Source organism: Rhinatrema bivittatum, chromosome 3, assembly GCF_901001135.1.
Source record: "Rhinatrema bivittatum chromosome 3, aRhiBiv1.1, whole genome shotgun sequence".
NCBI classification, from domain to species: domain Eukaryota; kingdom Metazoa; phylum Chordata; class Amphibia; order Gymnophiona; family Rhinatrematidae; genus Rhinatrema; species Rhinatrema bivittatum.
In genome coordinates this window covers 322,888,461-322,901,699 of record NC_042617.1, presented here as the reverse complement: position 1 = coordinate 322,901,699, position 13,239 = coordinate 322,888,461, and the positions used below count along the sequence as shown (strand labels likewise).

General features: G+C 46.4%; 1 protein-coding gene across 6 annotated transcripts in view; it reads right to left on the bottom strand.

Annotated features, from left to right (window-relative positions):
* AK9 (adenylate kinase 9) overlaps nucleotides 1-13,239 on the bottom strand; it is an 829,950-nt gene that overhangs the window by 806,994 nt on the left and 9,717 nt on the right. For all 6 annotated transcript variants that reach the window (XM_029595283.1, XM_029595287.1, XM_029595288.1 and 3 more), the window contains exons 2-3: nucleotides 10,811-10,985; nucleotides 2,583-2,646 (exon numbers count right to left, since the gene is read on the bottom strand). In XM_029595283.1, coding sequence (XP_029451143.1) covers nucleotides 2,583-2,646; nucleotides 10,811-10,975 — 229 coding nt within the window. In that variant the 5' untranslated portion in view covers nucleotides 10,976-10,985. The remainder of the gene's footprint in view (nucleotides 1-2,582; nucleotides 2,647-10,810; nucleotides 10,986-13,239) is intronic.

The window sequence follows — 13,239 nt, the reverse complement described above, 5'->3', positions numbered from 1 at the left end:
TTTTTCTCTAGATGTTCCCAAGCCACTACCACTCGAGTTACCACACACCCCATTAATATTGTGAAAAATTGGATGCAAGAACAAGAATACTCCTCCAAGCTCCTCATGAAACCTATAAGAACCAGTGTATGACAAGATTGTACAAAAAGAGTTTAAGGCTTTATGGGTCTTCTAGAAAAAGATTACACTTAAAGAGCTACCAACATAGGCCTCCAGGTATACTTGACAGCATCAGACACAAATACTCAAGAAGTACTGAAATATGAAAGTGAATGGCCAGAACTGGTCTCCATCCTTATAATTGGACAAGTTTTCTGACAAACAGAACAAATGCATGAGAATCCACTAGTAGATTTGGAGAAAGAAGTAACACAATTTGCAAAATAGGAGGAAAAAACTCTTTAAAGAACTAGACTAGTAAACAATCATATGTGGATCAAAAACTGATATCTGCATACAGAAATGCATAACGTAGCATGGCTCATCCAATAGAAACTGTGTAAATACTATAACATCACTGTACCAGAAAAGTACTGGGATCATGAAACAGAGAACAGTAGAAAATGAAGTTGTAATCAGCTAGGACATTCACATGCCAACAGATAAAAATCTTGATGCAAGAAAACCAAATAGTGGTATAGGAGAAAAAAAGACAAAAGAATTGCATTACTAATAGAGGTGTCAGTGCCAAGTGACTATTCTGTACAACGTATGATCCTCAACAATTGCAATCAGAGACCAAAAAAATGTGACTGAAAGACACAGAAACAGACCGAACTGATTGGCTGTCATTGGCTTGATTAAAAAGAGCTTCCAAGCACACTTTGATATGTTGCTTGTACATATTCAATCTTTTGAACTCCGGAAGTGTCACAGTCTGGTAGGCTGGAGTCAGGGAGCACCTTCATGGAAGAGGTACAAGACTGCAGGGCAGGACTGGAGAAGATCTTCTGCCTAACCAGCCCCTCCCCGCAAGTTAAACCCTTGGGTTCTGGAGGCCAGTGGGACTTTCCTCCTGGCAAACATCAATGCTGTGCACTGGGTACAGGTACAGACATGGAGCTGGATATAGGTACTGGTTAGGAGCTAGATACAGGTACTGGCTGAGCTCGAACCAAGAATAAGGGTAAGGCCTGGGAAATAGACCAGGGACGGAAATGTACTGGGCAGGGCAAGGACTAGACAAGGACAGGACAAGACCGGCAACAGGAAGCAAGAAAGCCCAACAGGGGCTGGGCAAAGAAATCCTAGTAGGCCCAGAGACCACACGGCATGAAAGCTAGGCCCAGAAGGTTACTGAGCAAGGCAGAAGAGGCTAGAAAGCTACAGAATGCAGTAAGGAATCCTGGAAGGCTAAAGAGCAAGATAGGGAGCCAAGATAGGCTCTAGAGCACAGCAGGAGGCCAAGATAGACCACAGAGCAAGGCAGGAAGCTAATGTAGAGTATAGAGCAAGGCAGAAGGCTCAGATAGGCCACCAGGCAAAAGAGAAGGCCTGGGTAGGCTGCAAGGCAAGATTATAGCATGATAAGGCTGGCCAGATCAAAGAGCCAAGGTGACTCCATGAAGAGGCACTGAAGGACTGTTCAGGCTGAGTTAAGTAGGATTGGGGCTGAGGCATCAGGTGATCAGTAAGGAGGTAAGTTGCACAGTTGGGACCAGTACTCGCTGAGGACCCTTAGTGGAGGGAAGGCTGCACAGCAGGCAGAATCATAACAGGAAGATCTCTTTGGCATAATGAAAGTATAAAGAAGGTCATTAGCAGTAAATTTGAGATCATATCCAACATGCACTGGCTTACAAGTGAAGCTGACTCCTGTCATAATGTGTGTAAAAGAAACCCAGTTAGAGACATTATCCTCAGAGAAATGGGAAAATATATTTCCTGCATTCAATAGAAAAAGGCTAAAGTGTCACAGAGCTTCCAAGCGTCCTACATTCTGAATACAAAATTTAGCACTTTATTTATTTATTTATTTATTTTATATGCCGACATTCAATCGAGATATCACATCGGTTTCATGGTAACAACTGTAACAGAAATACATGGAAAAATAAAATTATAGCATATAACATATATACATTATGACTTGTTGATAAAATAATGTAGGTATCAGGGTTGGTTGGAGGGAGGTAAGAGAAGGGTGGGTCCCATCCCAAGGCTTGGCTGCAGTGTCTGGATCTAGATTTGGATCCCCTGCCTAGGAGCAATGATCAGGCCTGGGCATATCACAGGTGCAGGGAGGGAAGGGAAAAAGATACTGGTGTCTGTCAGACAGTGGCAATAAGGATGTACCTCGGAGGCCGGCTGGGCAATACCACCTGTGAGGCACTTTGAAGGTGAAAAAAAAGAGGAGAAGGGCAGGAGAAATGTCAGCATTTTCAGCTTTGTCTCACAAAATAGCTTTCCTGCTGTAATGTGGCTCAGTGGGAGACTAAGGGAGTCCTTGTCTCTATGAAATGCCTTCCATGAGAGCTTCCAAAGTCTAGCAAGTCTGTGATCAGGAATAGCAATTAGTCTTCAGAGAGACAGATACATAAGTGTAGATATTAACATTCATTTCAGTAAATCATTGCTGATACCTTCAATGAGGTTGCAGTTCCAGGCCTGTGAAATCATCTTCCCTAGTGTTGCCTTTCCAGAGCTCTAAGGTAAAAAAATGACAAGGTTTTCATAAACAGAGGAAGCAAGGTATTTTACAACTCTCACATTTAATAATTCAGGTCTCAAAACGTATTTCCCGATTTACAGAAAAAGAATCACATCCTATGTTTTAAAAAACACAGCTCAGAGGCTGTATATTTTGTAAAACAAAATCTGAAACCCCTTTACATAGGATCTTAGGCCACCATTCTCCCATTCCCAGACTAGCACAGCAGATCCACCTTGTTTCAATATTTGCAATGTTTGTTTTCTCTTAAAGGATGCATAAGTCAGCTTCATGGTAAATGACCAGAATAGCCAGCCAGTCTGCCCAACGAGGTGTTTAGGGTTGTAACTGCCGTTCCATGTAGGTTGCCCCTTCGCCTTCTATTTAGGATTGTAACTGCCATGCTGTATACTCGTTACTCCCTCGCCTTCTTTTTAGGGTTATAACAGCTTCTCTGTGCAGGTTATCCCCATTTGCCTTCTGTTTAGGATTGCAACTGCCACGCTATACTCATTACCCCCTTGCCATCCTTTTAGGGTTGTAACTGCCGCTCCATGCAGGTTACCCCCCCCCCCCCCCCCCGCTCCATATGGGTTACCCTCTTGCTTTCCTTTTAGGGTTACTTCCACTCGCGCAGGTAAGTGGAGTAGCAGCCTAGTATTTAGAGCAGTGGGCGGAGAAGCAGGGATGCCAAGGTTTCTATCTCACTGCCACTCCTTCTGACCTTTGGCAATTCATTTCATCCTCCCATTAGATCAGGTACAACTTAGATTGTAAGCAGGGCTCCCTCTAATTTTATGCTGGCTGTGTTGTGTTCAACGAAGTAAACAAATTTGTGCAGAGCGTATTGTGAAACCCTATTCTATTTTCCTTTTCTTGTGTATGCTATGTTTTCCTTGTGCCCTTGTTTCATGACCAGGGTACACGTGCACAGCATACAGGGAATGTTGATTGTAAATCCTCTTGGGCTGGGAGAGAACTACAGTACCTGAACTGTAACTCACCAAAAGCTCGGATTTGGAAATTTGAGTAATTAAATCTAAAAATCCAACTCCAACCCCCATGCAGAAAAGTTACCCCAGTGCTTTATTTTTATCCTCTTCTCTCCAGGATTTCTTTGTGCTTCTCTCATGCCCGTTTGAATTTTATTGCCATTCTTGCCTTACCCATTTCCTCCAGTAGGGCATTCCAGGCATCCACCATCCTTTTTGTGAAGAAATATTTCCTGACATTGGTCCTGAGCCTATCCCCCTGGAGCTGCATATCATGACCCCTAGTTCTACTGCTTCTGTATATTGTGAGGGTATTTAAAAGTCTCTACCATATCTCCCCTGTCTCTCCACTCCAGGGTAAACATATTTCATCGTTAAGTCACACCTCATGTCTTTTGAGCCAGACCCTGAACCATCTTAGTTGCCTTTCTCTGACCTGCTCCTCCAGAACTGAAACGAGAGTCCAGGTGAGGCCTCACCTGTGACCTGTACAAGGGCATTAGCACCTCCTTTTTTCCTGCTGGTTAAGCCTCGCTCTAAGCAGCCCAGTATCCTTCTAGCCTTGGTCACCCCATGTCACACTGCTTTACTACCTTCATAAGAATATAAGACTTGCCATACAGACTGAGGCCCCATCTAGCCCAGCATCCTGTTTCCAGCAGTGGCCAATCCACGTTACAAGTACCTGGCAAGTACCCAAACATTAAACAGATCCCATACCACTAATGCCACAAAAAATGTCATCTATGAAACGAACCCAGAGAGCAATATGTGACCTTATACAGTAAGCATCGACCTTATACAGTGCATCGAAAACACGCGTCCAACCCCCCCGAAACTAATAGTGCCCGCAACATGCAAATGCATGTTGATGGCCCTATTAGTTATTCCTGCGAGATACAGAAAGTAAAATGTGCAGCCAAGCCGCACATTTTACTTTCAGAAATTAACACCTGCCCAAAGGCAGGCGCTAATTTCTGCCGGCACCGGGGAAGTGTACAGAAAAGCAGAAAAAAACTGCTTTTCTGTACACCCATTAAGTCGGAGGCCCCAAAATTTAAAAAAAATCAAAAATTTAAAAAAAAATTTTTAAATCGGCCGGCGGCCCGCGGGTCGGAAGACGGACGCTCAATTTAGCCGGCGTCCGTTTTCCGAACCCATGGCTGTCAGCGGGCTCAAGAACCCATGCCGGAAAAATTGAGCATCGGCTGTCAAACCCGCTGACAGCTGCCGCTCCTGTCAAAAAGAAGGCGCTAGGGACGCGCTAGTGTCCCTAGCGCCTCTTTTTATCGCGAGCCCTAATTTGCATCTTCTTCCCCCCTGAATATGCACACAGGAGAGTGGCCTGTGAGCGCGTCAGGAGAGCAGGCCTCGCCCGCTCTCCCGCGACTTTTACTGAATCGGCCTGATTGTTCTTTAAAGTGCGCAACATACATACAGGCCACTGAAGGGGGCCATGGTTGCTCCCATGGGCGTTCCTCTAATTTGTTTGTAAAAATAATGCTCAAAAAGCTAGACTCAAAGGTTCTATATTGAGATCCAAAGAGTGTAAAACCTGTATAAAATGTGAATAATCCTGTTTGTAGGACTGGCTGTGGGACACCAAAGGACTTAAAAACGAGTCCACATATTGCGCCAAAGTTTAAAGTACATAATCTATTCTGGACAAAATAGGGTGTCCTGGAGACGCCGTTACAGATGGGTTTGTTTTACACAATATTTGTTTTTATTTGGAAAGGCTCAGTCACTTCTCTACTCCAGTTTTCTCATTGGATTAATATATATTTATTTATTTATGATCCACATTTGCAATTTGCTGTACAGTATCACACCCAACAGATCTCGTTTCTTGATCTATGGATTATTAAACATAAACATAAACTAGCTACCACAATGGACCACAAAACCAACAGACAGGAATACTTTGTGTTAGGATCCTGCTGCGGACTCCATCCTGTGGACAGGCTCCTCACTCACCTCATGCCGGCCGCCCTTCAATTATGCTGCTGCCCGGTTTGCTGCTCCTGTCTTCTGCGGCAGGCTGCCGCCGACGCCATCTTCGCACGGCCCAGAGTCCGCGGCTGTCATCTCTCCCTTGCGGCTGAAGCCGCCGCCAGGGTCCTCGGTTGAGCGGCAGGGAAGCCATCTCAACCACTGTCTGTCCATCTCCTCTCGCGGCAGGGGTGCCACCGCCGATGCCACTGCCTGCCTGGCCTCCCACGCAGCAGGACGCTGCCGCAGGCTTCTCTTTGATATTTAAAGGGCCAGCAGCGGGAAAAGCCCCGCGGCCCTCAGCAATGATGTCATCAGTCTTCGCTGGATCAGCCCTATAAATGGACCCTGCTTCTTTCCCTCAGTGCCTTCAGATCCAGTCCTCACAGCGTCTGTGGTCTTTTTTGGATCCAGGACCTCCGAGGTCTTCCTGTGCCTTGATGGATCTTTGTCCCATGTCCTTCATGTTCCTGAACTTCGTCTCCTTGATGATCCTGGTCTCGTCCCTCATTGGAGCTCCCTCGTTGCCTGTCTCCTGTTCCTGATGTTCCAGATGTCCAGTTCTCCTGATGTCCAGATGTCCTGATGTCCCGTGTTCTAAGGTGCCATGTTCCTGATGTCCGATGTTCCTGTCTTGACTCAGTCCGTCTCATCTTCAGCTCTTCATCCAGTTCCCAGGTCCCTCGTCTGTCCACCTCTCCTGGCGTGCCACAGTCGTGATCCGTGACCAGCCCATGGGGGGCTGTGTAGGGCGCCTCGTGGTACAAGGCCTTCTTCTCATCTGCAGCACAAGCCTCTGGAAGACTTCTTTTTCTGTGCCTTACTTCCGAGAATCCTGTCCTGGTCTTCGGAGTCCCTTGTGCCTGCATCCATCCATGACTAAGTCTCTGCCAGAACCTGCCCCGCTTCAGCGTGGTCCATGACCAGCCACAGGCAGCTGTGTAGGGCGCGCCCTGTGCAGGCCTCTATTGAATATTCGTCATGTTCCAGTCTCAACTTCCACTTCTTTGCCTGGAGTCTGCTTCGCATTCAGCATGGTCCACGACCAGCCATGGGCGGCTGTGTAGGGCGCGCTGCAAAGCAGTTCTCACCCGGTACTTTTGCCTGACTCCTGAGTCCTTGTCTGAAACTTCCAAGCAACCTGAACCGTTGTCCGAGTTTTCTGAGTAACTGTGTGAATCTTCTGAGTATCCAAGTCTTCGTCTGAGTATCCTAGCCTACGTCTGAATCCTCCGAGTATCCTGAGTCTTCGTCTGAGTCTTTGAGTTCCTGCCCTCAGCCTCCATCTGGCCTCACGCACTCGTCATTCCCAAGTGGCAGGTCTGGGAGGGCTATCGAGTGGCCGGAGGACTACTCTCGAGACCAGCATTGCGTTGCTGGGTCTCATTGGGGCGTGTAGGTCCAGTGGAGGGCTGAGCCTGCCTTGTTCCTGTTCCGGCTATTCCTTGCCTAGTCTTCAGTCCAGCCTTGCTCCTGCTCCACCCATGATCGTACCTGATCACCTCTCGTGTGTCTTGGGGCTCCTCCCTGAGCTGCGCCGTGATCCAAGGGCTCACATCCTCCCTTGAGATGGGACTGCACCTCCGCGCTCCTAACTGGGTCTGAAAGGTGTGCTCCGTAACACTTTGTTATACTTTCAGTTTCCACCCCAGGAATCTATGTGTCTATGGGCCAATTCCTGCGACTTAGCTGCCTTTGAGATAACTCAGAAGTTCTTTATGAGAGGTTTCCCATTGAAGGTGCTTAGAAATGCGTACAAATGAGGCCTTTATGCAGTAGAGACTTGCTATTTCACAATCAAGCTTGTCAGTCAACAGACCGACCAGTGTGTTATCTCTTTTTCCAACGAATCGGATAAAAAACAAAAAAACATTTTATCACATTGGCATATTTTACTGCTTCACAGTGTTTTCCATTCTTTACCTATGTTTGCCCAGACTTGGGGATCAAACCTCCATGACAGACTAGTTATGAGAACTCCGAGACTGTTGAACCACTCAGCTACAGAAGCAGTGGGACAATCCTCTTGCCAGAAGTGTGTTGTATGTGAAAATGTCCTTCAAATTCTTACATTTCAACAACCTACTCTAAATTTTCAGTTTCAACTATGGGAATATTTTGACTGTACTAGTACAGAAGTCATATATGCTATTCAATGTCCATGCTTAAAAATATACCTAGGACACACTGTATATGCTCCAGGAAACTTGACTCTCCCATTGTTAAACACTGGCTAGGCTGTAACCATTCATGAACAACGTTTACAATCTGCTAGAGGAGGCAACATTTCTATGCAGCTGCAACATTGAGAGAAAGAATTTATTTTTAAATGGAATACTATGGCACTTGGTGGCCTCAATGCAGTTTTTGTAGAATTTTCATTATAGAAGTTAGTTATGCGCCTATATTGAGCCCCTAACTGACTCAGCAGGTTTGTGATATTGTGACCCAAGTCCCCCAGGACCCAGCCTCCTTGTGGTTCCTGCTGTGAAGGATAGTGGGAAAAAGGCTGAGGTATACTGCTTTCTGAGAACGCCTTTCCTTTCTATATCAATACTTTTACGGATTGAATATTATTTATTTATTTAAAAATGCTTATTGCCCACCCTTCCTACGTTCAAAGCGGGGTACAAAAATGAACAAACAGATGTTCGGGGCAGAGTAAAATATAAAACATATGCAGCCATTGGAAAAATGGGAAGGGCAATACAAAAATCTTAGGGGGAGGGGAAAGAAAGGTACGCATCAGGGGCAATGAGACTGGTTGAGTTAAGGGGTCAGAGGGAAGGGGGTGGAAGACCAGGTGGCATCAGCTGAAGGGGAATGAGCTGAGGGTAGTCACTTGACATCTAGGTTGGGGGGGAATACTCTCTTGAAGAGTAATCTTTTTTAGGGCTTTTTTGAAGAAAGATCTTTCTCGGAGACATCTTATTATAAACCATGACACAACTTGTGTCTTATAATACGGATCTTTAGGCATCTAATTGATTATTTTGTTTATAGAGGTTTTTAATGCCTTTGGAGATTTCATGTATGGAAGCACTGCTTTATAAATGGCCATCATTTGACTAGTGCAGCATTACTCAGCGTAAGTGTCTATACGTCTTGATTTTTAGAGAATTTCTTATAAACATTTTCTTATATATATCAACATTGCTTTTAGTAATATTACACTTGTTACATTGATTACATATGCAGTGTTTCACTGTTCCTACTGCTATAATAAGAGTCCTAGATGTATGCGTGACCTTCTCCCTGAAGAAGCCAGCTGCGGCGAAACAAAAAGGCCTTGTCGGGGTAAGAGGATACACTTATTTGCCTGTGCACTTTTTCATCAAGAAATTACCCCTTAATAAACAGAGACAAGAGAATTCATTATTAAACTGTTGTTGTGTCTGGTGGTTCGTGGGTTCTCCCCATGAACCACTGCCCTTACCTCCAATCTTGGGGCACTGACCCTCAGCCCTCACGCTGCCAGAAGACTTCACTGTGGACACACGGTAGGCCGCCATGCTCCTTTGCTCCTGATGCAACACATGGCAGGGATGCCACCAGCACTTCCTCTGGCTTTCTCTGACGGCTTCAAATTTAAAGGCTCATGACGGGAAATTCCCTGTAGTGCCCACTGATGACCTCACAAGCCCCGGCTATAAAAGGCCTCTGTGTTGCTTCAGTCCTCACCTTGGCAGCAGGTTTCCTACAGCTTATAGTGTGAATTGCCTTAACATTCCTCCTGCGTTTCTAGTTCCTGATCTTCATTGTCTTCAGTTCCTAGCCTTCGTCTTGTCCTTGGTTCCAGTGGTCTTCATCTTCAGATCAGCCCTTCTGTGTTCCACGTCTCCCTGCCTCACCTTCTGGTTGCTCTGTCCTCCTTACCTTTCCATCCTGCCTTTCCTTGGACAGATTTCCCAGTATTGACCTCGGCATGTTTCTTGGACTCCGCTGGAACTCTCCCTGTGACTGACCTGCCACCTGACTACTGGTTATTCTCAAATTCTGGCTGACCTTGGACTGCCTTCTAACCATCCCAAACACTGCCTGCCTTCGATGTCCCCTTCTTGTTCCAGCCTCTTTGACGGGATCTTCAGCAGAGGCCCCCACCTAAGACCTGCCAGCTCTGGCACCCAAGGGCTCAACCTAAAGGGAATGTGGGCTGGTATAGGCGAAGCTCCAGGTGGACCTCTGCCTCATCCGACTCCACCAGCTGATGTTGGGGACCTGAAGGGCTCCTCCCTGCAGGTTGCGCCAACTCCACCTCGGTCCAAGGGTGAATGCCTTCAACAGCTGTGAACTGGATCATGTAGAACTTCTCTTTCAAAGTTTAATGCTGGTCAAATACAGCTGGTCTTATGGTAGTAACTGCCGCTCCATGCAGGTTATCCCCAAGCCTTATGTTAAGGGTAGTAGTCATTATTACTATTATTCTCATTACACATTATTCTCATTATACATTACCAGTTGTAGCAATAAATTCTAAATTGCTGTTTATATAGAGAAAAGAGTGAACTTATTTTTAGAGAACGTACAGCAGGTGCCAGTCCAAGTTTATAGAAACCAGGAAAACAAATGTCTTAATAGTAATTTTTAACATTTTTGTAACACTTGTTTTGTTATTTTCCCGTTACTTATTTTTCTTTTGTTTTAAACTTTCTTTACCCTCCTCTTCCCCCGTCTAGCAGTTTCCCTCCAGTCTCTCCTCTTCTGCAGCAGGGAGTTGCCCCAGCAGCAGCTGCTCCTTTCCTGCCCTGGTCACTGTGGTGATGCCTTTCTTGTCTAGACCTAGCCATAATGGAAAATAAACTAAATATATGTCCAGACCAGAGGAATGAATGGGAGATATTCCTGCCTTGAGCTAGAGAGCTCCTGGAAGCAGTAAAAGGTACGTATGTATTTCACTGAATCAGACAGAACTGTGGGAGCAATGGAGTGGGCTCCTTTCTACCAACACCTCCAATAACTTTCTTCAACCCATTCTAAATAGCTTTATATCCTTTTTTCTGACAAATATTTTACAGTATTTGCTATTTGACTTTTCCCCCACATTTGCTCTCTATTTTGGGTGAATCAAACCCAGAAGTTATACATTTTGAGTTGCTTCAGAACTTAAAGTTGTTACAGAAGGTCTGGCAGAGTAATTCTGGTGAGGTGAAGCCATCGAGGCTGTTAGAGAACTTACAGGTTTTCCAACAATTAAGAAGCAGATAGGCTTGGTAAACAGAAAAGCTTTCTCAGCTTCATCCTCATCAAATATGTCTAACAGCTCCTGCTGCTCCTGCTGCTGCTGCTCCTGCTGCTGCTGCTGCTCCTGCTGCTGCTGCTGCTGGTCTTCTTGTCCCGCCATGAGAGGAATCCTGCATTACAAAATAGCAAATACTCCCTGAACACATTTATTCAAGTAAGAGCAGAGCTGTATTACAGAAGATTAAATACGCACTTCCCAAAGCTAGCTATCTTAAAGAGCACAGCCACTGACATTGCTTGTTAAATATTACACTTAAAATACTGCAGCGTCTGTACTCCCATCCACACCCTCGCAGGTCACTGAAAATGAGGGTACGTGTGACAACTCCTTTCCCGTGCCACCAGCCTTCCCTCTCCTGCCTGTCTCTTCCAGATGCTACAACATCTGAAGCATGGCGTGATGTAACATACACCCGTCTGTGACATCACTGGCAAAATCAAAGGTGAGGAGAAAGCTGACAGGAGCAAACTTCTATGGAAAACAACGTACACAGATTTAGCACTTATGTTAAGGCATTACTATTTTTTTATTGCCTCTAACACTGTACTTCACATTCTGTAAAAACTGTATACGAAACACACTAGTCACAATTAAAAATCTCTGAATTGCATGCACGCAATACATTTTTAGGTTTTGCTGTACATTTTTTGCTCTATGTATATACCTGTAACTTTCTTGCTGAATCCAGTATCTACATAATTGCTTTAACAATTTTGCAGTGTCTGACATTGGTTGGAACTGTTGGGCTGTCACATCACTACATTGCAATAGCACAGACTCAGAGGAATGTTCCTAATAGACAGAATGTCTGGAACATGTTGGTTTTCATCTTATTGCTCACTGGTGAGAGGAAGCACATCTAAAGCTAAGTCCTGGCTGCCAAGCTGACTAGTTAAGGAAAATAACCTTCACACTTCTTCTTTCCCCCAGACTTCTTTAACTAATCATCTACACAGACTTTACTACTATGTAGCTGTTATAAAATAATCCTCCCTAATGGAATGGGTAAAGTTTAGCCACATAACAACCAGATATTCAAACCCAATTTATGAAGGAACCTTGTGTTTGAAACTCAGGTTGTTTTGTGCGAGCTGAGAGTACAGAAATGTCTTTGCAGATAGGAAAATTGGTTCTTACCTGCTCCTTATGAAATTGGGCAAATCACTTTACCCTCCATTGCCACAGCTACAATATTAGATTGTAAGCCCGCTGGGGATAGGGAAATAACTACTGTTGCATTTGGCAGCCCATGAGTTGCCCCATCGGACTGCTGTACTCACCCCCGGTCCTGCGAGGTGGGCACCCTGTGTCCCAGTCCAGGGACTGACGTTCGGCGCGCTGCGCTGCCATGCACGCCGGGGCCGGTGTGGTACACAGCTCCTCGCGTCAAGGCGTCCCTTGTGCGGGCCACCCATGGCTCTCTCTGCCCTTCTCCCCATTCGGCATGCACACGGGACAGCGTGGCCTCTTAAAGGGCCAACAGCAGGGGGATGGGACCTGAAGTCCATGGCCCTTACTGATGACCTCATCAAGTCTGGGACTATTTAAAGCCAGGCCCTGCTTCAATCAGGGCCTTGGCAACAGGGCCTACTCTCTGAGTGTGTGTTGCTGCGTTCCTGAGTTCCTGCCTGTTCCCGTATTCCTGCCAGTTCCTCACCCGTGATTCCGCTGCCCCTGGCTCCTTGCCCCTTGGATGGTCTTCTCAGTTTTGACTTTGGCTTGGCTTCCTGGTTGCTCCTTGTCTGCTGACTGACCTGACCCTTGGCTTGTTCCTGGCTTCTCCGAATCCGCTGCCTGCCCTGACCCTTGTCCTGGTGCTGTGTTCAGCCTGCTCTCCGCTTGCCCTGACTTCTGGACTGCCCATGGTGCTTCTGTCCTCAGCCTGCCTCGACCCGGACTTCCTGACACTGCCTCCTCTGCTGGTTCGCCCTGCACTGGGAGACCCCTGCCTAAGTCCTGCTGGCCCCGGCATCCAAGGGCCCAATCTGATGGGAACGGGGTTGGTATAGGTAAAGCTCCTGCTGGGTCTCCTGGATCTGAACTGCCTCCCAGCTACGAGATTCCCTGGGGGCTGTCCCTCGAGGGTGTTGTCAACACTCGTGCCAGCCCAAGGGTCCATAGAGCTAACAGTTTGCCAAGGCAATGGTCTCGGTGGACCTTGCGTCTCTCAAAGCCATTCCTGGCCTCGCCCAGAAATTGCAAACCCTCCAGTCAGCCCTAGAACTTGTCGTGGTGGATATGAATCGCCTTGCCGCATGTTTGGACTCCTTGACCCTTCCCGTGGCCCCACCGCTGCCTGTTGCTGCTCCAGTGCCAATCCCAGATTCCCATCTGGTGACAATTCCCCTGCCCGCACCACCCCA